Raw genomic sequence first — 27,487 nt, forward strand, 5'->3', positions numbered from 1 at the left:
TGGGGAATGTTGTAACGGTTGTTAAGTGTGCCAAACGGTCATAAGTCGCTTTTCTGATCCTTCCTAACTTCAAACGGTCACTAAATGAATAAGTCAAGGACTGCCTGTGGATCCCCAGCGTAGGAATAAACTTTAAAGTCTTCCACTGCTACCCTGCTGTTAAAGAATACAGCTGGTCCTCGACTTACGATAGTTTGTTTAGTGACAGTTCAAATTTACAACAGCACGGGGGGAAAAAACAAAATTTGGATGCTTGGCCACTAACTCCTACTTATGACAGTTTGCAGTGTCCCGCGATCACCTTTTGCGACCTTCTTACCAGCCGGGAATCCTGATTCACTTAACGACCGTGTGACTCGCGTCCTTGAAGAAGTGACCAGAAAGGTCTTAAAACAGGGCCGCGTTTGCTGAACGAATGTCTCACTTAGCGACATAAAATCTGGGCTTCATTGTGGTCGTACGTGGAGGACCGCTCACATTTTATTTATTCCCTATTCTGTCCTTCTCTGAGCTCAGCCTTAAGATAGGCAAAATATTTTCCCCGAAAATAAGACCTCCCAAGATAATAAGCCCAATCGGGCTTTCGAGCGCATGCGCTAAAATAAGCCCTCCCTGAAAATATTGCAACACAGCAGCAGCCATGAGGTGACCACGCTCGCCGCCTCCTGCATCTCAAAAATCATAAGACCTCCCCGAAAATAAGAAGCGCTTATTTTTGGGGGGGGAGTCAAAAGAAAACAAGACCCCGTCTTATTAACCAGGAGGAGAATGGATATTGTCTTTCCCCGAAAATAAGATCCCGTCTTATTAACCAGGAGGAGAATGGATATTGTCTTTCCCCGAAAATAAGATCCCGTCTTATTAACCAGGAGGAGAATGGATATTGTCTTTCCCCGAAAATAAGACCCCCGTCTTATTAACCAGGAGGAGAATGGATATTGTCTTTCCCCGAAAATAAGACCCCGTCTTATTAACCAGGAGGAGAATGGATACTGTGTTTCCCCTAAAATAAGACCCCTTCTTATTAACCAGGAGGAGAATGGATACTGTCTTTCCCCGAAAATAAGACCCCGCCTTATGAACCAGGAGGAGAATGGATATTGTGTTTCCCTGAAAATAAGACCCCGTCTTATGAACCAGGAGGAGAATGGATATTGTCTTTCCCCGAAAATAAGACCCCCGTCTTATTAACCAGGAGGAGAATGGATATTGTCTTTCCCCGAAAATAAGACCCCGTCTTATTAACCAGGAGGAGAATGGATATTATCTTTCCCCGAAAATAAGATCCCATCTTATTAACCAGGAGGAGAATGGATATTGTCTTTCCCCGAAAATAAGACCCCCGTCTTATTAACCAGGAGGAGAATGGATATTGTCTTTCCCCGAAAATAAGACCCCGTCTTATTAACCAGGAGGAGAATGGATACTGTGTTTCCCCTAAAATAAGACCCCTTCTTATTAACCAGGAGGAGAATGGATACTGTCTTTCCCCGAAAATAAGACCCCGCCTTATGAACCAGGAGGAGAATGGATATTGTGTTTCCCTGAAAATAAGACCCCGTCTTATGAACCAGGAGGAGAATGGATATTGTGTTTCCCTGAAAATAAGACCCCTTCTTATGAACCAGGAGGAGAATGGATATTGTGTTTCCCTGAAAATAAGACCCCGTCTTATGAACCAGGAGGAGAATGGATATTGTCTTTCCCCGAAAATAAGACCCCGTCTTATTAACCAGGAGGAAAATGGATACTGTGTTTCCCCGAAAATAAGACCCCGTCTTATTAACCAGGAGGAGAATGGATACTGTCTTTCCCTGAAAATAAGACCCCGTCTTATTAACCAGGAGGAGAATGGATATTGTCTTTCCCCGAAAATAAGACCCCGTCTTATTAACCAGGAGGAGAATGGATACTGTCTTTCCCCGAAAATAAGACCCCGTCTTATTAACCAGGAGGAGAATGGATATTGTCTTTCCCCGAAAATAAGACCCCATCTTATTAACCAGGAGGAGAATGGATATTGTCTTTCCCCGAAAATAAGACCTGGTGTTAGTAACCAGGAGGAGAATGGATATTGTGTTTTCCAGAAAATAAGATCCCTTATTTGTGGGGAGATCTCTGAGGATTCCCGTGGACAGGAAAGAGAGAGAGAGAGAGAGAGAGAAAGGGAGAGGGACGGAGAGAGGGAAAGAGAGAGAGAGAGAGAAGGAGAGAGAGAGAGAACGGAAAGTCAAATGCACGCAGGCTGGAATGCAATTTTCACCCAGCGGTGCACTTTTGCATTTTAAAAGTCCTGCCGAGCGCAGGTTTTCTCCAAATGAGCTCAGCCCCCCTGGGAAATCCGCAGGAAAACAGGCTGGCCAAATTAACTGGGGCATCCAGAAACTGACGCAGCTGCATCGCACCAGCAACTCTCACCATCTTGCAAAACGGAGGAAAGATGGCGGGGAGGCACACAACGGTGGGGACGACATAAAAAGCGGGGGAAGATTGACAGCCTCTCCCCAACGTCGAGAACTGGTGGGCTACGCCTGCCGACTCCTCACCAATAATCCTGTTTAAGGGGATCAAAACCGTACAGTGTTTTCCCCCGCCCCACCTGGACCACTTTAAGAGGGCTTGGACTTCAACTCCCAGCATCCCCCAGTCTAGACTGAGGAATTCTGGGAGTTGAAGTCCACCCCCTCATAAAGCAGTCCAGGTTGAAAAACACTGGGCTGGAATGCTTCTAAGCACGGACAGTGTTTTAGCAAGACGGCTTCGTGATTTTAAGACGGGTGGACTTCAATTCCCAGAATCCCCCAGCCTTGACTGAGGAATTCTGGGAGTTGAAGTCCGCCCATCTTAAAACAGCCAAGGTCGAGAAAGATTGCTCTAAAAGGCAACGGACAATTTGGGGCAATCTAACAAAGCAGATTCGTTTGTGAAAAACTCAATCCTTCCAAAGGATGCCGTGTTTTGTTATGCAACTTCAAATATGTTGTAAAAAGATATAAATATAGATATAAATAATATAAATATAGATATAAATAAATATAAATAATAATATAAATATAGATATAAATAAATATAAATAATAATATAAATAATAATATAAATGTAACTGTAATGACTATAACTATAACTATAACTATAACTATAACTATAACTATAACTATAACTATAACTATAACTATAACTACAACTACAACTACAACTGCAACTATAAAAAATATAAATATAAATAAATATAAATATAAATATAAATATAAATATAAATATAAATAATATAAATATAAATATAAATATAAATATAAATATAAATATAAATATAAATATAAATAATATAAATATAAATATAAATATAAATATAAATATAAATATAAATATAAATATAAATATAAATATAAATATAAATATAAATATAAATATAAATATAAATATAAATATAAATATAAATATAAATATAAATATAAATATAAATAATATAAATATAAATATAAATAATATAAATATAAATATAAATAATATAAATATATTCTTTTGCAAGGCTGAATGCAGGGAGGCCTCTAAAATTCAGAGGGAATCTTTCAGAGATTAAAATTCCTACCAGAGGAATGAATTTGCATGCTGGAATAGAAAGATTCACACAATCGCTTTATATAACCAAGCAGCAGATCCAGAGACTAGAAAGGGGAATAATTGAACGTAATCTAAACAGATCATACAAATTGAATGCTTCCAAGATAAAACCAATTTCGTTGTGTTTGTTTTGTACAATGACAATAAAGGCCATGCTACTAAACGGGGAAAAAAAGATGATTCGGGCACTGCAGGCTAAAACATACGAAGAACGGTTGCGGGAACTGGGTATGTCTAGTTTAATGAAAAAAAGGATTAGGGAGACATGATAGCAGTCTTCCAATATCAATGGAGCTGCCACAAAGAAGAGGGAGTCAAATTATTCTCCAAAGCACCAAAAATCAAGACAAGACAAGAAACAATGGATGGAAACTAACCAAGGAGAGAAGCACCCTAGAACTAAGGAGAAATTTCCTGACCGTGAGAATAATTAACCAGTGGAACTCCTTGCTTCCCGAAGTTGTGGGTGCTATACCATTGGAGATTTTTTTAAAGAAGAAACTGGACATCCATTGGTCTGAAATGATATATGGTCTTGTGAACAGGGGGTTGGACTAGAAGACCTCCGAGGTCCCTTTCCAATTCTTTTTTTTTTCCTGTTTACTTCTCACTTTATTCTTTCCCATTTAAAAAAACCAACAATCCATGAGATAATGCCTGATTTAAAATTTAAGACTAAATTTAAGGGATGCGGTGACTCAGTGGTTGAGCTTGTCGCTCAGAAAGGTCGGCATTTTGGCGGTTCAAATCCCTAGGGCCGCTCAACGGAGTGAGCTCCCGTGACTTATCCCAGCTTCTCCCAACCTAGCAGTTCGAAAGCATGTAGAAATGCAGGTAGAAAAAGAGGGACCACTTTGGTGGGAAAACAACAGCGTTCCGTGAGCCTTCGCCGTTTAGTCCTGCCGGCCACATGACCACGGAGACGTCTTCGGACAGCGCTGGCTCTTTGGCGTTGAAACGGATATGAGCACCACCGCCTCCTAGAGTTAGGAACAACTAGCACATATGTGGAAGGGGAAGCTTTACCTTTAGACTAAATTTAAAGAGAAGATCTGATTTAAAAAAAAAACATGTGAAAAACGGTTGCAGGAATTGGGTTTGGCTAGTCGAGAGGAAAGAAGGACTAGGGGAGACATGATAGCAGCCTTCCAATATTTGGGAGGCTGCAACAAAGAAGAAGAGGGAGTCAAGCTATTCTCCAAGGCACCTGAGAATAGAACAAGAAGCAATGGGTGGAAACTAATCAAGGAGAGAAGCAACTTAGAACTGAGGAGAAACTTCCTGACAGTTAGAACAATTAATCAGTGGAACAGAAGTTGCCTCCAGAAGTTGTGAATGCCCCAACACTGGAAGTCTTTAAGAAGATGTTGGCTAGCCATTTGTCTGGAACGGTGTAGGGTTTCCTGCCTAGGCAGGAGGGGGTTGGACTAGAAGACCTCCAAGGTCCCTTCCAACTCTACTATTGTATTATTGTATAATTAAGGAGAATGAAGGAGAAACTTCCTAACAGTGAGGACAATTAACCAGTAGACATTGTGGGTACTTCATCACTGGACGATGAAGTTTTAAAGAAGAGATTTGTTTGAAATGGTGCATAGGGACCTCCTGCTGGAGCAGGGGGTTGGACTAGAAGACCTCCAAGGTCCCTTCCAACTCTTTCATACTGTTAACTTGCCACATTATTCTTCCCGGTTTGAAAAAGCAATAATCCACGAGGCGATGTCTGATTTAAAATGCCGCCAGTTTCTAGGTTGCACAGATCTCTTCCCAGCCAAAGAGTCCCGTGACAGTGGCTAAGACACTGAACTCGTCGATCAGAAAGGTCGGCGGTTCGGCAGTTCGAATCCCTAGCATAGGTCTCCCACTGTGAGCAGGGGGTTGGACTAGATGACCTCCAAGGTCCAACCCTGTTACTGTTAACCCCCCAGCCTCGATGTTCTTTTTCTACAACGTACTGTCTGTTTTTTTTAACCCTTCCCCTTACCTTGTCATCCAATTCTTGACCGCAAAATTCCAGTTGTACAAATTCATTGGTTCGCGAGACCTCTTCCGCTTCGATCTGCCAATAAAAATGACCCCAAAAAGTTCATTTCAGGAGAGGGGGGAAAACGCCAAGATAACCCGCCGAAACCATTTTCTCACGACCCCCATCGGGAGCAGAATTTTCTGCTAGGGAGCTGTTAAGTGAGTCACGTCAGAACGCGCGATCTGTTTTGCCACGGTGGTGAAGCCAATCCTTGCAGTGGTTAAGTGAATCACCCAGTTGTTAAGCGAGACCAGCTTTCCCCCCTCACTGACTTCGTTTGCCTTTCTTCCCATGACCCCTGCAACCGTCGTAAGTACGTGCCAGTCGCCAAGTGTTCGAATGGGGATCATGCGATCGCGGGGGATACTGCAATGGTCGTAAGTATGAGGACCGATTGTCAGCCTCTTGGTTCATTCGGTGGTCACTTTGAATCAGGGATGGGTTTTGCATCATTTTACCGCCGGGGCGCTGCGCACCGAAAATGCGCCCTTCTGCACACATGCTTTGCTCGCGCACGAAAGAACACGGCTTAGAAAACAAGACTAAATAGGACGTCGTAGCGGCGAGTCGCGTCGGCGGCCTGCAGATCGCCCCTAGCGGTTTGCTCAAACCGGTACGAACCGGCTGAATATCACTACTGCTTTGAACGGTTGTGAAATGAAGGTCGTAAGTTGAAGATTGCTTGCATTCTCGTCAACTCTTCTCCGTGATATTTGATTTTTACTAAACATAATACGTTCTCAGATATTATTACTCATTTGAAGTAGGTGCCCACCCCCTCTCCCGCCGTATATTTGAAATCTGTGGGGCTTCCATGCCCTCGCGCCAGGGGTTGACGGTCGTTAGATGGGAACAGTTTAGCTCACATCCCTATTTTTCCTGTTGCAGCCCAGGCTACCTCACAAGGTTGTGGTGCAGATAAAATACAACAGAAGGGGAATGCAAACCACCTCCAGAAAGGCAGATTGCAAATATTTGCAAAAGGACGAGAAGAATCTGTGTTCGCCCATTGACAGAATAGACAACTCTTGTAAGTGAGCCAAGCTGCACCCCAGGGAAAGAAAGATAAATGTTGATTACCGGAGGATAACTCTGGTGGGGCCAAGGCCAGCTTCACTTAGCTGTTATGGGACATGGGGTCCCAAGGCAATCTTGGCTTTCAATTAAAATAAAATTTCGCCCAAGGTTGTAGACCACATGACCGGCCAGAGATCGTATTTCAGATCAGATCACGCTGTTTCCGTCACTCCTACAATTCCCCGCTTTAGGCCATGACCCCGGTCTCTCTCCCCCCCCTCCCGAATTATCCTTGGTTTCCTCTTGGTCTTCCCTAAAATTAAGATGATTTCCCATTTCTCTTCTCGCCTGCCCCTCCCCCTGGATGTATCTACCGTGATGGTTGAATTCTCCAAAATCTCTCCGTTTGGCAACAGCAGTTCCTTGGTGACCTTGGTTTGGGAGACAATCTGGAGATGAAAAGAGAGAATTAATATTTGGAAGAATTAATGGATTGATGGATGGATGATTAGAAAGATAGGGAGGTGATTGATAGATGATAGATAGATAGATAGATAGATAGATAGATAGATAGATAGATAGATAGATAGATACTAATAAAGATAGATAATATGGATGGATGGATAGATAGATAGATAGATAGAGCTAGCTAGATAGGTAGGTAGGTAGGTAGGTAGGTAGGTAGAGGTAGAGGTAGAGGGATAGATAGATAGATAGATAGATAGATAGATAGATAGATAGATAGATGATAGATGGATGGATGAATGGATGATAGATAATATAGAAATACGGTAGATAAACAGATAATATAGATAGATAGATAGATAGATGGATGGATGGATGGATGGATGGATGGATGGATGGATGGATGGATGGGTAGGTAGGTAGGTAGGTAGGTAGGTAGGTAGGTAGGTAGGTAGACAGACAGACAGATAGATAGAAAGATATAGATAGATAGATAGATAGATAGATAGATAGATAGATAGATAGATAGATAGATAGATAGATAGATAGATAGATAGGCAGGCAGGCAGGCAGGCAGGCAGGCAGGCAGGCAGGCAGGCAGGCAGGTAGGTAGATAGATAGACAGACAGACAGATAGAAAGATATAGATAGATAGATAGATAGATAGATAGATAGATAGATAGATAGAGGTAGGTAGGTAGGTAGGTAGATAGATAGATAGACAAACAGATAGATAGATAGAAAGATATAGATAGATAGATATAGATAGATAGATAGATAGATAGATAGATTGATAAGATAGATAGATAATAGATAGATTAGATAGATAAAAAGATAATGATAGAATGCTATATAGATAATCAATAATTGATAGGATGATACATAAGTGGATGATAGATAGAAAGATAGATAATACATAAATAGTTGATAGATAAAGATAGATAGATACATGATAGATAGATAAAAAGAATGATTGAATGATTGATATATAGATAATCAAAAATTGATAGGATGATACATGATGATGATAGATGATAGATAGATAGATAGATAGATAGATAGATAGATAGATAGATAGATAGTATAAAAATAGGTAGACAGACGGACTGACAGACTGACAAGGAGGGAGGGAGAGAGAGAGAGAGAGAGAGAGAGAGAGAGAGAGAAAGAAAGAGAGAGAGAGAAAGACAGGCAAAGAGACCATCCAAGGCAGATTCCCCTCCTACCTGCCCCAGGGTGCATTCAATGATGCCCGCCAGCGTGCCAGACTCACAGCCCAGGTCGGAATCAGTTTCTCCATTGGCATCAAAGACCTTGAATTTCAAATTTTGCATCTCCTCGAAGAAGTAATCCAGGGCAAAGACGTGGCCGAAAACGGGATTCCGGGAGCCATGCAGGACTTCTGAACGCCCCACCTAGGAATTAAAAAGAGAGATGGGTGCCAGTATGCCCAGAGGGGATTTTATTATTTTATTATTTCATTATTTCATTATTTCATTATTTTATTATTTTATTAATTTATTAATTTATTAATTTATTATTTTATTAATGTATTAATGTATTAATGTATTAATGTATTAATTTATTAATTTATTAATTTATTAATTTATTAATTTATTAATTTATTAATTTATTAATTTATTAATTTATTAATTTATTAATTTATTAATTTATTAATTTATTAATTTATTAATTTATTAATTTATTAATTTATTATTGTTTTATTGTTTTATTGTTTTATTGTTTTATTGTTTTATTGTTTTATTGTTTTATTGTTTTATTGTTTTACTATATTATTTTATTAATTTTTGAATTTATTAATTTTTAAATTCATTAATTTTTGAATTCATTAATTTTTAAATTCATTAATTTTTAAATTCATTAATTTTTAAATTAAATAATTAAATTAAATTAAATTTTAAATTAAATTAAATTAAATTAAATTGAATTGAATTGAATTGAATTGAATTGAATTAATTTAATTATTTAATTTTGTGTTTAACAAAAAAAGAACATTGTAATGGAATGCTTCTAAGTTTCCATCCCACTGTTGTAAAATAACACACTCACTTCAGTGTTGGGTACGCTGCTCGTGGTCTGTTTGTGCACGCGCCTGACGGGCGCTGTGCAAGCATACACACTCTACCGCCCCTGTGACACCCAGCTACTCGCCGGAGGTCACGCAGGATCCACACACTGTGCGCGCGGGCGCAATTGTCCCGGTTGCTTCAAAAACAGGTATGGAACGCGAGAGGGCAGATGGTCCAAACGCGCCATCATACCGGTACAGTGGCCGCTGCTCCCGACTACTACCGGTACGGCCAGAACTCAATACAATACAATACAATACAATACAATAGTAGAGTTGGAAGGGACCTTGGAGGTCTTCTAGTCCAACCCCCTGCCTAGGCAGGAAACCCTATACCGTTTCAGACAAATAGCTATCCAACATCTTCTTAAAGACTTCCAGTGTTGGGGCATTCACAACTTCTGGAGGCAAGCTGTTCCACTGATTAATTGTTCTCACTGTCAGGAAATTTCTCCTCAGTTCTAAGTTGCTTCTCTCCTTGATTAGTTTCCACCCATTGCTTCTTGTTCTACCCTCAGGTGCTTTGGAGAATAGTTTGACTCCCTCTTCTTTGTGGCAACCTCTGAGATATTGGAATAATGCTATCATGTCTCCCCTAGTCCTTCTTTCTCTTAAGCTAAACATACCCAGTTCCTGCAACCGTTCTTCATATGTTTTAGTCTCCAGTCCCCTAATCATCTTTGTTGCTCTTTGTTGCTCACCTCTGATTCACTTGACATTTAACATTAGACTAAGAAAACAAACATAACATATGCTCATTTGTCTTCAAACATACATTCAATATTTGTCATCTTTCAGAATCTTTCATGATTCTGAATTTTAGACCGCATGGCCGTGGGGGGAGGCTGCAACGGACGTTAAGTGTGAGAAATGGCCGTCCCTTTATTTCCTACCAATCGGTCACTAAATGAACAGTTGTAAGTCGAAGGCTATCTTCTAGGTGTGAAATCAAAGACTGTGACTTTTTGATTGGCTGTGTAGTTGAATCCTGATTGGTAGAGGGAGTTGATGTTTGTAGATTGGTTGGCTGTTTCATATCGTCCTGTGTGGCTGAGGTGCTGGCTGTGTGTCCGTTGTTCTTTTGTGTTGTAACGACCTGGGTGCTGGATGGGCTTTGTTTGTTGACAAGGGCTGGTTTCCAGATAGGATACCTCCCGCCTACCTTTTCCAGGTAGGCGGGAGGTATCGTCACGTTTATTCATGTTGTGGGGGTGTTTCTCTATTTCGAGAGCTTCCATAATTATTCTCTTTTTGAAGTGTTCTGGTTTGGAGATTAATTTGGTTCCTTCAAAATGAATTTCATGTCCTGTTGCTTTAAGGTGCTGGAAAAGGGAGGAAGTTTTTTCTTTTTTTCTTTTTTTTCTTTTTTTCCTTTTTTCCTTTTTTTTTGTTCTGCATTTTTTTTTGTTCTGCATCCCAGAACACAAGAACGCAGTCAGAAAAAAAGAAAAAGAAAAAACTTCCTCCCTTTTCCAGCACCTTAAAGCAACAGGACATGAAATTCATTTTGAAGGAACCAAATTAATCTCCAAACCAGAACACTTCAACAAGAGAATAATTATGCAAGCTTTACTCGCACAAGCACGAAGCCGAAAACACCAGCCTGAAGATGGCGAGTGGGACCTCGCCGAAACGTTGCCAAGACAATCTCAATCTTACATGGGAAAAGACCTGAATACAACAAGACCTACACACACACACATACGTCAATTGTAAAAACTCACATGTATGTATGTATGTATGTATGTATGGTGTCACAACCCCTGGTATGCCCAAATATGCTTCCCTTTTCTGTTTTTCGAGACCATCCAGGAGACCATCCAGGCAGAAAACCATATTTTTAATGTTGCCTTTGTTACATTTGTGTTGTATTTGTGCTGATAAATAAAGAAAGGGAGACTAGTATAGATCTATTTCAAGCTATTTAGCTCTCGTCAGCTAGCCATACCCTTACTGGGATTTGAACCTGGGCTGTATTACATATTGGGCAGATGTATTAGCCACTAAGCCACAGGCTCTCCTCCTTTATCAGCTAAGCCAGGGAAATAGGTATGTATTGTGTCACAACCCCTGGTATGCCCAAATATAGGAGGGAACACACTGCTTCCCGTTTCTGTCTTTCGGCTCATTCCAGGAGACCATCCAGGCAGAAAACCATATTTTTAATGTTGCCTTTGTTACATTTGTGTTGTATTTGTGATGATAAATAAATAAAGGGAGACTATTATATATATATATGTTATATTTGTACTGATAAATAAATAAAGGGAGACTAGTATAGATCTATTTCGAGCTAATTAGCTCTCATCAGCTATATTATATATATATATATATATATATATATATATATATATATATATATATATATATATATATATATAATATAGCTGATGAGAGCTAATTAGCTCGAAATAGATCTATAAATAAATAAAGGGAGACTAGTATAGATCTATTTCGAGCTAATTAGCTCTCATCAGCTATATTATATATATACATACATACATACCTCGTTCCACTGTCCATCACTGAGCAGCTGAATAACCAGACACGGATCAGGTTTAATGCTGGCTTCTCTCTCCGGCAGGCTCCAGCAGGAGACTCGCAGTTCGACCCGCGACGCCCCCAAAGCCACCGGCTGGGAATCAGCCCCTTCCGACATGACGGAACCTAAAAGGAGAGAAGGAGAAAAAAATAGGAGAAAAACAGATGGAGGGACGGGGGAGGTGGAAGTTCTTCCCGCGGGAAGACGGAAGAGCAAAGAGAAAGGAAGAAGCCCACTGGCTGTGGATGGTGGGGAGTGTGATCCTGCAGGTTTGGAAGAGGCCTGCTTGGGAACAATTGAGAAAATCCACCCGTTTTAAGATGGCTGGCTGGGAGATTTTGGAAGTTGAAATCCAACCATAGTTACATTGCATTAAAGGGGAAGCGAAGTGCTTAATTGCTGATTGGGAATATTTCCTTCCTTCCTTCATTTCTTTCCTTCCTTCCTTCCTTTTTTCCTTCCTTCCCTCGCTCCCTCTCCCTCTTTCCTCCCTCCCACCTCCCTCCCTTCTTCCTTTGTTCCTTCCTTCCTTCTTTCCTCCCTCTCTCCTCCCTGTCCTCCCTCCCTCCCTTCTTCCTTTCTTCCTTCCTTCCTTCTTTCCTTTCCTTCCTGCCATCTCCTCATTGAGGGGATTTGAGCACTGAAATCCAGAGGCCAGAAAGAGGAAGGGGAAGGGAAGGGAGGGAAGGAGGGAGGAAAGAAGGAAAGAAGGAAAAAGAAAGGAACAAAAGAGGAACAAGGGAAGAAGAAAGAAAAGAAGGGAGGGAAGAAAAGAAAGGAAGGAAGGAAGAAAAAGAAAGAAAAAGAAAGGAGGAAAGGAAAGAAAAATGGAAAAGAAGAAAGGAAAACAGGAAAGAGGAAAGGAAAATAGATGAAAGGAAAGGAAAGAAGGAAAAGAACATGGAAAAGAAGAAAGGAAAACAGAAAAGAGGAAAGGCAAGGAAAAGAGAAGAGGAAAGGAAGATAGAAAAAGGGAAGGGAAGGAAAGGAAAGGGGGAACTGGGGATCCAACCGTTTGGAAGGATAAACCCAGCGTGGTATTCCCACTGATGCCAACTCCAGCCAGAGATCCGGGATGGCGTAGGGGGTTGTAAGGGACAGCCTCTCTGAGCCGGGAACCGAGCGATGGACGTGGCAACTGTTTTCCTGGCAGGCCACGGGTTTTCTAGCGTTTCCGCCCCTCCTCTCCGGCCACGGGACGGGAACGCGTGGGAGGCCAGCTGGCATTTCCAAATTGGCACCTGCATTTTGTGAGCCCAGAGGGTGCTGAGTCAGCTGCCCAGATTTTGATTAATTACAGGGGGGATTTGAAGCTGCCACGGGGGATGTGAGTCAGGTCAAATCCAGGATATTCCCGCAGCAGCAAAATAATACTAATAATAATAATTAAAAACTGTTTAAAGATGTGCCTTGCAATTTGGACGAGAGCCGGTGAAGATTTCAAGGGACCGAAAATGCGCCTTCTGAACCTGGTTAAGATTTCCAGGGATGTAACATGGTCATTTGGAACCCGGTTAAGATTTCCAGGGATGTAACATGGTCAGTCTGACCCCAGTTAAGATTTCCAGGGACGTAAAATAGTTAATCGGAACCCGGTTAAGATTTCCAGGGATGTAACATGGTCAGTCTGACCCCAGTTAAGATTTCCAGGGACGTAAAATAGTTAATCGGAACCCGGTTAAGATTTCCAGGGATGTAACATGGTCAGTCTGACCCCAGTTAAGATTTCCAGGGACGTAAAATAGTTAATCGGAACCCGGTTAAGATTTCCAGGGATGTAACATGGTCAGTCTGACCCCAGTTAAGATTTCCAGGGACGTAAAATAGTTAATCGGAACCCGGTTAAGATTTCCAGGGGATGTAACATGGTCAGTTTGAACCCAGTTAAGATTTCCAGGGATGTAAAATAGACAATCGGAACCCAGTTAAGATTTTCAGGGATGTAACATGCTTCGTTTGAACCCAGTTAAGTTTTCTAGGGATGTAAAATAAGCAATCAGAACCTGGTTAAGATTTTCAGGGACGTAAAATAGTCAATCAGAACCCAGTTAATATTTCCAGGGATGTAACATGGTCAGTTCAAACCCAGTTAAGATTTCCAGGGACATAACATGATCAGTCTTAACATAGTTAAGATTTCCCGGGATGTAACATGGTCCGTCATAACCCAGTTAAGATTTCAAGGGATGTAACATGATCCGTCTTAACATAGTTAAGATTTCCCGGGATGTAACGTGGTCCGTCATATAACCCAGTTAAGATTTCAAGGGATGTAACATGGTCAGTCTTAACTCAGTTAAGAATTGCAGGGACATAACATAGCCAATCGGAACCCGGTTAAGATTTCCAAGGGCGTAACATGCTCAGCCTAAACCCGGTTAAGGTTTCCAGGATGAGAAAAACGACTCTTCGATCCAAGACTTCTCCTCAATCTACTAAGGGTTCTTTCAACTCGGTAGCAAAATAGAGCCTCCATGTTTCACGGCAGTACCTTACTTCCCCGAAAAGAAGACCTCCCTGGGTATTTATCCCAATCGGACTTTTGAGCGCATGCATTAAAATAACCCCTCCCCTGAAAATAAGCCCTCCCCTAAAATATTTAAACGCATGCGCAGCCGGTCCCAGCCATTTCCCGGGGGTGAAAAGGGGGGGAACATGCTCCACGCGCCCACATATGCACCTGGCATCAACGTGAATCGGCCCCGCGGAGGCCGCTCCCGCAAACCTGACCTCCCGCGCCCCTTTGCTTAGTGGCGGCCGCAAAAAAGAATGGCAGGCCCAGTGACGCTAGGGCTGGCAAGAGGGCACCAGAAAGTGAGACAGAACGTCCGGCCCTCTATGGATCAGCTGATCCGCGGACCGTGAGCCAAGGTTAAGGGGCCTCCTGCACCTCAAAAATAATAAGACCTCCCCGAAAATAAGGCCAAGCGCTTTTTTCGCGGGGTGAACAGAAACTAAGACTCTGTCTTATTTTCGGGGAAACGCGGTATAGCTTGGGACACCAGGATGCCGGCGGTGGGTGGGAGAATGCGAAACAGCGAAGGAAAAGCAAGCTAGGCTTCCTCATCTCTGATTTATGAGCCTCGTGGCCGCCTCGGCGCTGGAAATAGGACGCTGGAGTAAATTTACTCTGGGCCTGCTCCAGCACGGCTCTCTCGAAGCGCCGACTCAGCGTATCCGGATGAAGATCAAATGCATTTGTAGAAGCTCCGATTTTCTCTGGGAACGCCGGGACATCAACAGCAAATCAAAGCTGCAGCCCACCTCAGATTGGGTTTCTGAGAGGGGGTGGAGGGCCTTGGCGGGGTGGGTTCAGCTGCCATTTTGACTTTTTTGACCTACTCCGAAGTAGGAGGAGCCGAGAGGAAGCCACGGAGAGTTGGAAAAGCTGTTTTTTCCTTAATGCTCCGAGCTCAGCATTTGTCATAAGATGATGGGGTTGGGGCAGGGGGGGGGAAGGAGAGCACCCATGATTTATGTACGTGTGTGCGTTTGTGAGTCCAGGTGGGAAGCGAAGAGACTTTGCTGACCTCCCCCTAGAACTAAAAAAGTAAATCGGGAGTAAATGAAGAACCGTAGTCCTCGCTCTGCGAGGTTTTCCTTTCAGTGCCGTTCACGGAGGAGTGCAGGGATTCACGTAGGTTTACCATGAGCTCGCCGCTGTGAACCGCTGTGGGTGCACACTGGCATTGCGTGTGCATGCGCCTTCCATGCATGCACTTTGCTCATGCGCACAACGTGTGCGCAGCATCAAAATGAGGCTACATAGGACATTTGGGAGCCGAACTGCCCACTCGCAGTTCGCCCAACCGCTTCAGGCAAACCGGCCCAAACCATCTGAATATCACCTCCGGGTGGCACCCTGCATGAGTTTCCGTTCTCCAAAGAAAAAAAAAAACACCCTGTTCTCCATGGTGTGTATCATAAAATACACCAGGAAAAGCTCGCAATGTGCTCCTCGCAGTGCTGACTGAACAGAGACTAAAATAAGACCGAGGAGTCAAACAGAGATTCAACAGGGAGCCTCCCTGATGTCCTGTATTGTTTTTAAAATATTATTCTCGTCTGGGTATGCGTGATACCGACAGGACAGGATTGGGGGACAGGTGCCCTGAGCCCACCCACCCCAATAAATACAGTTAGTCCTCAACTTACGACTATAATCGAACCCCAAATCCTGTTGCTAAGCGAGATGGCTGCTAAGCGAATTTTGCCCTTTTTTCTCACGGTTGTTAAGCGAATACCTGCCGTTGGTTAAGTTGGGAACGCCGTTGTTTGGTGAATCTGATATCCGCGTCGACTTTGCTCTTCGAAAGTTTGCACAAGGGGGTTCCTGGGGACTCTGCGACCATCCTAAATACGAGTCAGTGGCCCAGCGTACAAATTTTGATCGCGTGACTGTGGGGCGTAAGTGTGAAAAACGGTCGTAAGTCACTCTTTTCAGTGCCGTTGTGAATCGAGGGGTCCCTGAACTGAATTACTAATTAGTCCTTGACTTGCAACAGCTCGTTTAGTGATGGTTTAAAGCTACAGCGGCACGGAAGAAAGTGACTTATGACCATTTCTCACACTTACGGCCATGGTCACGTGATCAAAATTAAAAGGCTTGGCCACTGACTCACATTTACGACGGTCGCAGCTTCCCAGGGGGTCATGCGATCTCCTTTTTTTTTTTGCAACCTTCTGACCAGTGAAGTCCACGGGGAAGTCCGATTCACTTAGCAACCGTGTTACTAACTTAACCACTGCCGTGATTCACTTAACAACGGTTGCCAGAAAGGTCGCAAAACACGGGGCAAAATTCACTTCTCAAACGCCTCGCTTCGCGACATAAATTCTGGGATTCCATTGTGGTTGTAAGTTGAGTGCCGTCAAAGCTTGTTATACAGAAGGATATTAAGATGATTAAGTTATTAATTATCTTAATTAACGCCCAAGTATGACATTCTTTAAGGCTACAGGCCAGCCTTAGGAAATCGGTCCAGGATGTTGAAAAAGCCAAAATGACCGCCCTAAGCATGCTGTGGAAATTTCCTTCCTTGGCTACAATCTGAATTATTATTATTATTAATTTTAGCTGTATTCAGAAGATACCCCGAGATAAAAACTGGAAGTTTGTAAAAAGATGTTGGATAACCATTTGTCCGAAGTGATGTAGGGTTTCCTGCCTGAGCAGGGGGTTAGACTATATGACCTCCAAGGTCCCTTCCAACTCTGTTTATTCTATTCTATATCCCACCCCCCAACACATGGATGGTGGTTTGTGGCAATCAGTGAACTGCAAAAATAATAATAATAATAATAAAACAAACTGACTTAGTTTGAAAAACCGAAAACCTAAGCAAGTGTGTTTTACTTGAACTGAATTTCGTATAACTGTATTTTTAAACTGTATTTCTCCCGCTCGGGTGTGCGTTCTGTGTGTATTTTCACACCCGCTCTGAATTTCACCAACCTAAACGCTAGGAAGGATCAATGCATAAGGAACACGTAACAAACACAATGAAAAGAGATGGCATATATTTAGAAAGCAATAGAGATGGAAATATTGTATCTAGATGTATATATGGTAAGAATGAGAAAGTAAACAAAGAAGAATAGGAATAAAATAATAGAATGAAAAATGGAAAACCCAAAATCAGAAAAATAAAAAAGAAATACCGATAGCAGAAAGCTGTAAAAGTGTAATTGTGATTTTCATGTTTGGAAAATGTCAAATAATATATATATGTCGGATAAGTTGGAGGGAAAAAATGCAATTTAATTTAAAGAAAGAGATTTTTTTTTCCAAGTGAAGAATCGCAGCCTTGAAAAAAGGCATGATTAAAAAAAACACGACCAAAACACTCATAAGGAGCAGATTAAAGTGGAACTCATTTCAAATTAAAAGGGCCGGCTGTGCAATCTTTGGAGAATTACAAAATCCATCTCCAGGCGGCAAGGGAAGAAAGTGGCTTATTGGAACTCTTCAGGCAACGACACCCAGTTCAGATATTGCTAAGAACCCCCACGGATTCTCAACGGGAATAATATGATTAATAAAATCAAATTCATATCCCGGGGATGCATGGTCTTTAAAAGAAATACCCAATGGAATCTAGCCCGATTTAAAAACAAAAACAACAACAAGTTACCGATGCGTAGGGAGGGAAAAACACAGATTGAAAGGTACCTTAGAGAACATCTAGACTAACCCCCCCCCAGTGCAAATGGTCCTCTCGATTCACCCCTTATCTAGTGCAAAAGATCATCTCGATTCACCCCTTATCTGGTGCAAAAGATCATCTCGATTGATCCCTTATCTAGTGCAAAAGATCATTGAGACCAGTGATAGCGAACTCTTTCGGCACCAAGTGCCCAAACTGGAATGTATACCTGTTTTCAGACTGTTTTCGGACAGTTTTCAGGCCCTTTTACGGGCCATTTTTGGGGCTGTTTTCAGGCCATTTTGGGGGCTGTTTTCAGGCCATTTACAAGCTGTTTTTAGGGCCATTTACAGGGTTTTTTTCATGCCATTTTTCTGGCTGTTTTCAGACACTTTTTGAGCCATTTTCAGGCCGTTTTGAGGGCCATTTACAGGTTGTTTTTCAGGCTGTTTTTGGGCTGTTTTTCAGGCTGTTTTCGGGCCATTTTGGGGGCAATTTTCAGGCCATTTTCAGACAGTTTTCGAGCCATTTTCAGGTCGTTTTGAGGATCATTTTCAGACCTTTTTTCAGGCCATTTTGAGGGTCATTTTCAGACCTTTTTTCAGGCTGTTTTTCAGGCCATTTTCAGGCTGTTTTCAGGCCATTTTTTCCGGCTGTTTTCGGGCCATTTTTTCAGGCTGTTTTCCATTTTTTCAGGCCGTTTTCAGACAGTTTTCGAGCCATTTTCAGGCCATTTTTGGGGCTATTTAGAGGTTGTTTTTCAGGCCGTTTTCAGGCTATTTCCGGGCCATTTTTTCAGGCTGTTTTTAGGCCATTTTTGAGCCATTTTTCGGGTCATTTTCAGACCATTTTTCAGGCCGTTTTTGCGGCCATTTTCAGGCCATTTTTTAAGCAATTTTTCAGGCTGTTTTCAGGCCATTTTTGAGCCATTTTGAGGGTCATTTTCAGACCATTTTTCAGGCCGTTTTGGGGGCCATTTTCAGGCCATTTTGGGGGCCATTTTCCAGGCTGTTTTCAGTCCATTTACCAGTTGTTTTTCAGGCCATTTTTTGAGCCATTTTGAGGGTCATTTTCAGACCTTTTTTCAGGCCGTTTTTCGGCCCATTTCAGCCCATTTTGGGGGCCATTTTCCAGGCTGTTTTAAGTCCATTTACTGGTTGTTTTTCAGGCCATTTTCCCGGCTGTTTTCCGGGCCATTTACAGGCGATTTAGGGGGGCCATTTTCAGGCCATTTCCCAGCGCTCTGGTGCCTGCGAAGACCAGCTGGCCAGTGCGAATGTGTGCACCAGACACAAGGAGAGCATCTGGCGATGCCCACATGCCCACAGAGAGAGCTCTGGCACGCATACCATAGGTTCGCCATCCTGGATCCAGACCAGTAGTTCCCATTTAGGTGGATTGCTATCGGCATGAGTGCCAGTTCGGCGCGCAAAACATTTTGCACCTAAATAGTTCTGCACGTGCGCACAATGTTAGAAAAGGATGGGGGGAATAAAATTTTTGCAATGAAGAACCAAAAATCAAGATGGCGCCAACGAAAATAGAACCGGTTTAGGGGCATGGCAGGCCGAGTTACTACCTTCTCGGACGAACCGGTGCGAACCGGTAGGGACTCACCTCTAGTCCAAAACTTGGTTTGGCCATGTCCCATCTAAGCATCTCTTCAAATCATCTCCTTACAATACAATAGTAGAGTTGGAAGGGACCTTGGAGGTCTTCTAGTCCAACCCCCTGCCTAGGCAAGAAACCCTATACCGTTCCAGACAAATGGCTATCCAACATCTTCTTAAAGACTTCCCCTGTTCCCCTGCCTCCCCCGTGACATATAATCCTTACTTTACTCCAAAAGTGAACTCTACTCACGCGGAGGCCATGGACTTGGTTTAAACCAGGTTCGAATTGCCCCCCCCCCTTAAAAATCACATGGGGGGGAAACAGAAAAGAAAGTACTAAATACACAAGTATGTGTTCAAGAGTGAGATATAAAAGGGGGGGGGGGGGAACATAGTTAGGATAGATTAGAGCGAAGGCAAGGGAATAAGAAATGATACTGAATCATATCTGGGTTTGCGGAAATCCCATCCCAAGGAAACATAACCTGGGATTTGAAATGGACACCTATAACCGCAGAAAAAGAAAGGGAGAGAGGAGGAGAGAACGAGAGGAGGGAAGGAAAGAAGAGGTAAGGAGAAGCGGGTGGAAGGGAGAGGAAGAGAAGGAGGGAGGGTAGGAAGGGGAAGAGGAAGTGTAGGAGTAGGAGAAAGGGAAGGGAAGAAGGAAGGAGAAGGAGAAGAGGAAGGAAGGGAGAGGAAGAGAAAGAGAAGGAGAGAGGGTAGGAAGGGGAAGAGTAGGAGTAGGAGAAAGGGAAGGGAAGAAGTAAGGGGAAGGAGAGGAGGAAGGAATGGAGAGGAAAAGAATGAGAGGGTAGGAAGGGGAAGAGGAAGAGTAGGAGAAAGGTAAGGGAAGAAGAAAGGGGAAGGAGAGGAGGAAGGAAGAAAGTAGAGAAGGGAGGGAGAAAAGAAAGGGAGAGAGGAGGAGAGAATGAGAGGAAGAGGAGGGAAGGAAGAAAGAGGTAAGGAGAAGTGGGTGGAAGCGAGAGGAAGAGAAGGAGAGAGGGTAGGAAGGGGAAGAGGAAGAGTAGGAGTAGGAGAAAGGGAAGGGAAGAAGGAAGGAGAAGGAGAAGAGGAAGGAAGGGAGAGGAAGAGAAAGAGAAGGAGAGAGGCTAGGAAGGGGAAGAGTAGGAGTAGGAGAAAGGGAAGGGAAGAAGTAAGGGGAAGGAGAGGAGGAAGGAAGGGAGAGGAAAAGAATGAGAGGGTAGGAAGGGGAAGAGGAAGAGTAGGAGTAGGAGAAAGGTAAGGGAAGAAGGAAGGGGAAGGAGAGGAGGAAGGAAGAAAGTAGAGAAGGGAGAGAGGGAGAAAAGAAAGGGAAAATAAGGTGTTATTACAACAGATGGAAGGGATGGTAAATAAAGCAACCCAAACTGTATATTATAACCTATTAAATGGAATAACAAATGTATAAGAATGATAAATGTAAAGAAGAATAACAATTAGGTGAACGTACACTTACAATGGTATGTAAGAGAATAATTTCTTTTTTAAAAAGTTATTTAAACAAAATCAAATGGGCCCCATGTTGGGAGCCACTGATCTAGACTCCCCCCCTCGCCTCGCTCAAAAGATCATCTATTCTAGACTCATCCCTTATCTGGTGCAAAAGGTCATCTAGACTCACCCCTTGCCTACTGCAAATATCCAGAGGAAGAAAAGCTGGAAACTCAGGGAAAAATACTTGTTTAAGCCTGGCCAATTGTGCATGTCTTTAATTAACTTATTGGGAAAAAAAATCTAATCCTTTTCCAAAAGGAGAAATAAACCGCCAGCTGAACAGCTCTCAAAAAGGAGGAAAAATAATCCCATGAGTTTGTGAATTCTTATATATGGTTTTGTTATCGTGTTTTGCTCCCGGTTTAAAGTCCAGGCGGTTCTCGACTTACGACCGCGGTTGAGCTCCAAATTTCAGTTGTTAAAGAGTTGTAACTATTTTGGTTTTAGAGATTTTATGAACTGACTTTTACTTAGAATGCGTCATAAAAGTGTCATGTTATTGGAGGATTTTTGAAGTCGCGAACGAATGCCATTATGTGGTTGTGTCTTTTAAGTATGAATGATTTGAGGTGAAAGCACGCTCAAATAATTGTAGTCAAATGAGAATTGTGGTATATTGGTAGTAAGATATACAAAGATTTTTTATTTAAAGTGTATAATCTAATATGAACTCTAAGTAATGACCGTGGAAGAAATGCACGAAAGTTATCTGTAACCAATCGACACGCTTTCTACAAGACGTAATGAAGGGTGATTCTTTTTTGTGTGTTTTTGTTTAATTAAAATTTTTTTAAAAAGAGTTGTAACTATTTTGCCCTCTTTTACCACCTTCCTTGCCACCGTTGTTAAATGAAAACACTGCAGTTGTTAAGTTAGGAAAGCGGTTGTTAAGTGAACCACTGCAGTTGTTAAGTTGGGAACACGGTTGTTAATCTGCTGGTGTTAAGTTACTCTCACGGTTGTTAATCAAATCTGACTTCCCTATTGACTTCGCTCGTCGGAAGTTCGCCAAAAGAGGATTGCGTCATAAATACCAGTCGGTTGCCAACCGTCCGGATTTTGATCCCGCGACGACGGAGATACCACAACGGTCTAAGGAAGTGTGAAAAAACGGTCATGAGTTGCGATTTTGGGTGCCGTCGTGACTTCGAACGGTCGCTAAATGAACTTTTGTAAGTCGAGGACTTATCTGTATAGTTAGACACGCCTCTCCAGGGTCGGGCATTTTGAGATGGATGTTCCTAGATAATTAATACCTCAATAAAAATAATTGTCAATATCCAGGATACCATTAAATTCCATATTTTTCTCTGTTGTGTGAAAAAAAAAAAAAACCAACCCACAACTTTCTCCCGTCAATTCACCACAACAAAGAGTTCCATGGAGCCACAAAGCTCAAAGCCCAGACCGCACAACTATTATTTTAACAAAGTCTCTCTCTCTCTTTTTTCTTTCCCCTTCTCTACTTGCAAATCTTTCATTGCTGTACTGTGTATTAAATTAAGACAGCCGAGGACAAATTTGGAACATTGCAGGCAGCGTAATGAATCAACAATCAGTTTCTCAAGATCACACCACACACAATGTGCCGGTCGCACATGCCCTGAAAGAGAGAATGAGTGTGTGTGTGTGTGCGCAAAAAAAGGTAGCAAAATTGTGTTGCGTCGCCACGAAAAAAAACCCCCACAGAGCGGGAATCTTCCCCTGCAAAATAAGCAAAAAATAATAATAATAAGCAAGATTTGCTCATTTGATTATCGCTGCAAATAAAAATAAAAAACAGGCCCAAAAAATGTGCGTGCGACACAACCAGCGCGAAGGGACCCAAACTGTGTGGGCGTTGTCACCCAGCACAGCTAGACTCTTTTTAAAGCCACAAAGCTGTGACGTTGTTTGCATTGGAAACAAGTCCGGGTGGGTGGGTGGGGTGGAAACCCCAAACCCCAGCAAGTCACAAACGCGTGCAGAGTGCAATTGCACACTTGTACACTTTGCTGTCGTCAATCAGGCTGTCTCCGGAAACCAACCACACCCCGGGTTGCAAAAATCCCATTTTTCACACACACACACACACAACACCACAATCCAATGCATCAAATCTAGCAGGAGAGAAGAGCGGCGCTTCCATGGGCCAAAGCAATCTATCTGATAACCAGAGCCGGGGAAAAGGGAAAAGGTGTGTGTGTGTGTGTGTTATTTCTTTCTTCCTAGAAGGAAAAAAAAATGGAGGGTAAATGAAGGAAACCCCCGCCCCCCAAAAACCAGAAGAAAAGGATGGATGCCCCCCCCCCCGACCCCTGAAATGGGGGAAACAAGGAGTTTTCTGAGTAACAAAAGTTGTGTAGCCTCTTGGAAAAAAAAACTACACAACGTCCACCCATTGCATAATACAGTTATGCAACAACCCTCTATGTAACCCAAAGGAAGGGGGGGGGGGAGACGGTTCCTTTTGGCTTCGCCACAGCCTCCCGAGCCCCTTCTCAGATAGACTGCTCCTGAATCAGGAGGCTCTATTTTTTTTTTTGCTGAATTCCAATTAAACCAGGTTGGCTGGGGCAAAGCTTTCTCCCCCAAGCCCCACCCCAAGGAAAGAAAGCCGCTTGGCTTGCTAGTGGGGGGGGGGGCATCCCACGATGCCCCCATCCACCCAAGAGGGCAAATCCCCAGGGAGAGAAGGCACATGGGTAAGGGAGTCCTCCCGCTGGGAGCAGGATGATGGGAGAGACCGTTTGGCCAAGCTTCAAACCAGCTTCCAGGGACGGACCCCAAAGTCCCTCAAAAGGGAAGGCAGGAATTCCCAGTGCCGGCTCCGGCTGGGGAGCATGGGGCTTGCGATCCCTCCCTCCCCCCAACAGCAAAGAAACCTGGAGGGAAAGGAGGTTGGGAGGCGCAGGAGGTCCGGTCCGGTCCGGTAGGAGGGAGCCCTGCGCGCCCCTGTAGTGGCAACGTTCCGCGCAGCGACCGGAGTCCCGAAGCGCGCAACGGCGGTCGTGGGAAAGCGGCCAACCTCGGGAAAAGCGGGGATTTTCCCAAGCCGGGCTGGGGTCTTGTGTGGGTGTGTGTAAGGGGGGTCTTGGACGCCCTAAAATTGCCTCTCCCCGCCAGGAGGAGGAGGGAGGGAAGCCCATCCAACTTGGGGACCACAAAGCCCATCTTCCGCGCAATGGCGGTGGTGGCAAAGCGTCCCAACAACTCGGAAAAGCGGGGATTTTCCCAAGCGGGGCTGAGCTCCAATGGAGGGACTACAAAGCCTATTTTCCCCCTTTGTGCGTCCTAAAATTGCCCATCCCAGGGAGATCCCCCCCCTTCCCCGCGAGGAAGAGGAGGAGGAGGAGGAAGAAGAGGAGAAGGAAGGGAGGGAGCCCCATCCCATTTGGGGACCCCAAAGCCCATCTTCCACACAACGGCAAGCGTGGGAATGCAGCCAAACTCGGGAAAAGCGTGGACCCTTTCCCCAAGTCGGGCTGGGGGGGGGTCTCTCTCCATAATTTGGGGGGTGGGGGGAGGGTTGAGCGCCCTAAAACTGCCCCCCCTCCACGCGAGGAAGAGGAGAAGAAAGGAGGCAGCCCCATTAGAGAAATCCTTCCCCCCGACTCGCGGACTACAAAGCCCATCTGCCACAGCCCTACCCCCCCCTCTCTTCCAGGATGCAGCGGACGGGACACACCCCAGCAGAGGGCAGCGGCCCGCGAGCTCCGGTCCCCGCATCAGGACCAGCATCACTCAGGACTCACCTGGGCCGGGGATGATGGGCTTGGCTCCTGCTCTGGTTGGGTCCTCGAGGTCCGCTGCCTGGCGGGGAGAGACCCCCGCCCTCAAATTCTCAGCCCGGCCCGCGACCCCCGCTGGATAGGCAGCTGCTGTCCTCCCCCTCCCCTCCTCCGCGCGCGTCTCTCTCCTGCTGCCTGTCCGGCGGATGCTCTCTGAGCCGCGTTGGGGTCTCCTGCCGGTCCCACTACTCCCCTCCAGCCCCCGCCCCCCCAATCCCAGGCTCCTCCCCCTCGCCAGACTCCGCAGTGCACGGGGCGGGAGGGAGGAGGGAGGAGGAGGAGGGGGGAGGGAGGGAGGGGGAAAGAGGAGGGAGGAGGGGGAAAGAGGAGGGAGGAGGAGGGGGAGGGAGGGAGGGGGAAAGAGGAGGGAGGGAGGGAGGGGGAAAGAGGAGGGAGGGAGGGAGGGAGGAGAGCCTCTCCCCCCCTTCCTCCCCAATCCCGTGGAAGACACCCCCTCCCCCCCCCCCCCCAGTTGGGTACCACTCCAGGAAGGATGCTTTCATCCCGGAGATGGATGGGGAAGGGGAGAGGGGACGAAGATGCCTTCCCACGACCCAGCGTGAGGATGGCAAGGAGGAGGAGACCCCTGGGGTGGGGGTCTCCAGGCAGGGTCTCCGCGACGCCCCGAACCCCCAAACTCTGCCAGGGAGGGGGGAGGGGGATTGATAGATTAATAGATCTTTCATTCGTTCCTTCCCTTCTTTTTCTGTTCCTTTATTCCCTCCCTTCCTTCTTTCCTCCCTTTCTTCCCTTCTTCCTTCTCTTCAGTTTGTTTATTTTCTTTCCTTCCTCCCTCCCTTCCTCCCTCCATTCTCCCTTCCTCCTCCTTCTTCGTTCGCCTTCTGTTCTTTTATTTCCTTCTTCCTTCCTCCCTCTCCCTCCCTCTCTCCTTTCGTTACATCCTTGCTTTCTTCCTTCGCTTCCTCTTCTGTTCCTTTATTTCCTCCCTTCCTTCTTTCCTCCCTCCCTCCCTCCCTTTTCCCTCCCTTCCCTTCTTTCTTCTCTTCTGTTCCTTTCTCCCTTCCTCTTCTGTTCCTTTATTTCCTCCCTCCCTTCTTTCCTCCCTCCCTCCCTTCTTTTTCCCTCCCTTCCCTTTCCTTCTTCCTTCTCTTCTGTTCCTTCCTTCCTTCCTTCCTTCCTTCTCTTCTGTTCCTTCATTTCCTGCCTTCCTTCTTTCCTCCCTCCCTTCCCTTTCCCTCCCTTCCCTTCTTTCTTCTCTTCTGTTCCTTTCTTCCTCTTCTGTACCTTTATTTCCTCCCTCCCTTCTTTCCTCCCTCCCTCCCTTCTTTTTCCCTCCCTTCCCTTCTTCCTTCTCTTCTGTTCCTTTCTTCCTCTTCTGTACCTTTATTTCCTCCCTCCCTTCTTTTTCCCTCCCTTCCCTTCTTCCTTCTCTTCTGTTCCTTCCTTCCTTCCTTCCTTCCTTCCTCTTCTGTTCCTTTATTTCCTCCCTCCCTTCTTTCCTCCCTCCCTCCCTTTTCCCTTCCTTCCTTCCTTCCCTTCTCTTCCTTTCTTCCTCTTCTGTTCCTTCATTCCCTCCCTCCCTCTTCTCAATGCCCCACTTCCCCCAGGATGGAAAATTAGCTCCATCTTCTGTCTTGGTTTCCAGATTTCCTTGCTGATCGGAGACGGCATTGGGTTCACGCTAGAGAAATGTTGAAAAGCCTCAAAAATGCTTTTCAGTCCGGGGCCCTCAAAACCTGCAGGGCCCCAAAACTTTGCCCCAGTTTAAAAAAAAAAAATTTAAAAAGGGCTTTTAAATTCACTTCTACAGGTACCTTCATCCTGTCCAAAATACTCTTATCTAATTTCCTTTTTAAACTTTTGTAATATGTTTTTTTTTTTTTAATGTTGTACGCCGCCCTGAGTCCTTTGGGAGAAGGACGGCATATAAATCCAATAAACAAACAAAACAAACAACAAAACCACAAGTACCACAATCCTGGCTTTGAGCGTTGGGATTTTACAGTGTTTACTTAACCACCGGCAACTTTCAAATATGCGGACTTCAACTCCCAGAATGCATGGCTGGCTGGGGAATTCTGGGAGTTGAAGTCCGCAGGTTTAAATTCACTGACATGAAAAAACCACGACGACACAATTCAATTGTGTTCAGCTGCAATATGACTGCGCTTAGAGCAAGGCGGGGCCCGTAGGTTAATTTAGGGATCGGTTTTGTTAATTCAGATGATCTAAATCAGCGGGCGGCAATCTTAAAACACTCAAAAGAGCCACAAGAATCTTCACCGGAAGCCTCCCCCACCACCGCTCAATTCTGGAGCCGACCGGAAGTCCAGTTCCCCCGCCATAGAGACTTCTCCTAGCGTGGCATCCTTTTTCCCTCTTCCTATCCCAATCTATCAATTGTGGAGCCGACCGGCGACAGGGACCCACAGTAGAGGGATGAGAGAGCCACTCCAGAGCCCTGATCTAAATTATCTATTTTGTTCATTCAGTTCGTCTTAAACGGGTTGCGGCTTCAGAGCGAGGCCAGTTTGACCAATTCCGAAACGGATCCTTGCCAAGGTAGAACTCCGACATTTTCCCCCCCTGCGATATCTAATTGCCAATTAGTTTTGCAATGCCAAACGGAGCACAGAGTCAAAACGGAGCTTCAGAATTGAAAACCGACCACAACGAACAAAGTTGCTTCCTGCAAATTCCTCATGTGCCTTTACTCCTCCTTTATGTCTTATGGGAGGGGCCA

At 44.4% G+C, this 27,487-nt stretch overlaps 1 protein-coding gene across 1 annotated transcript in view; it reads right to left on the reverse strand.

The window, feature by feature from the left end:
* LOC309381844 (copine-6-like) overlaps positions 1-24,951 on the reverse strand; it is a 38,436-nt gene extending 13,485 nt beyond the window's left edge. The window contains exons 1-5 of the mRNA XM_081933130.1: positions 24,748-24,951; positions 11,725-11,885; positions 8,356-8,544; positions 7,039-7,113; positions 5,606-5,680 (exon numbers count right to left, since the gene is read on the reverse strand). Coding sequence (XP_081789256.1) covers positions 5,606-5,680; positions 7,039-7,113; positions 8,356-8,544; positions 11,725-11,877 — 492 coding nt within the window. The 5' untranslated portion in view covers positions 11,878-11,885; positions 24,748-24,951. The remainder of the gene's footprint in view (positions 1-5,605; positions 5,681-7,038; positions 7,114-8,355; positions 8,545-11,724; positions 11,886-24,747) is intronic.
* Positions 24,952-27,487: the final 2,536 nt, after the last annotated feature.

Source organism: Natrix helvetica (assembly GCF_964273705.1).
Source record: "Natrix helvetica genome assembly, chromosome: Z".
Classification (NCBI taxonomy): domain Eukaryota; kingdom Metazoa; phylum Chordata; class Lepidosauria; order Squamata; family Natricidae; genus Natrix; species Natrix helvetica.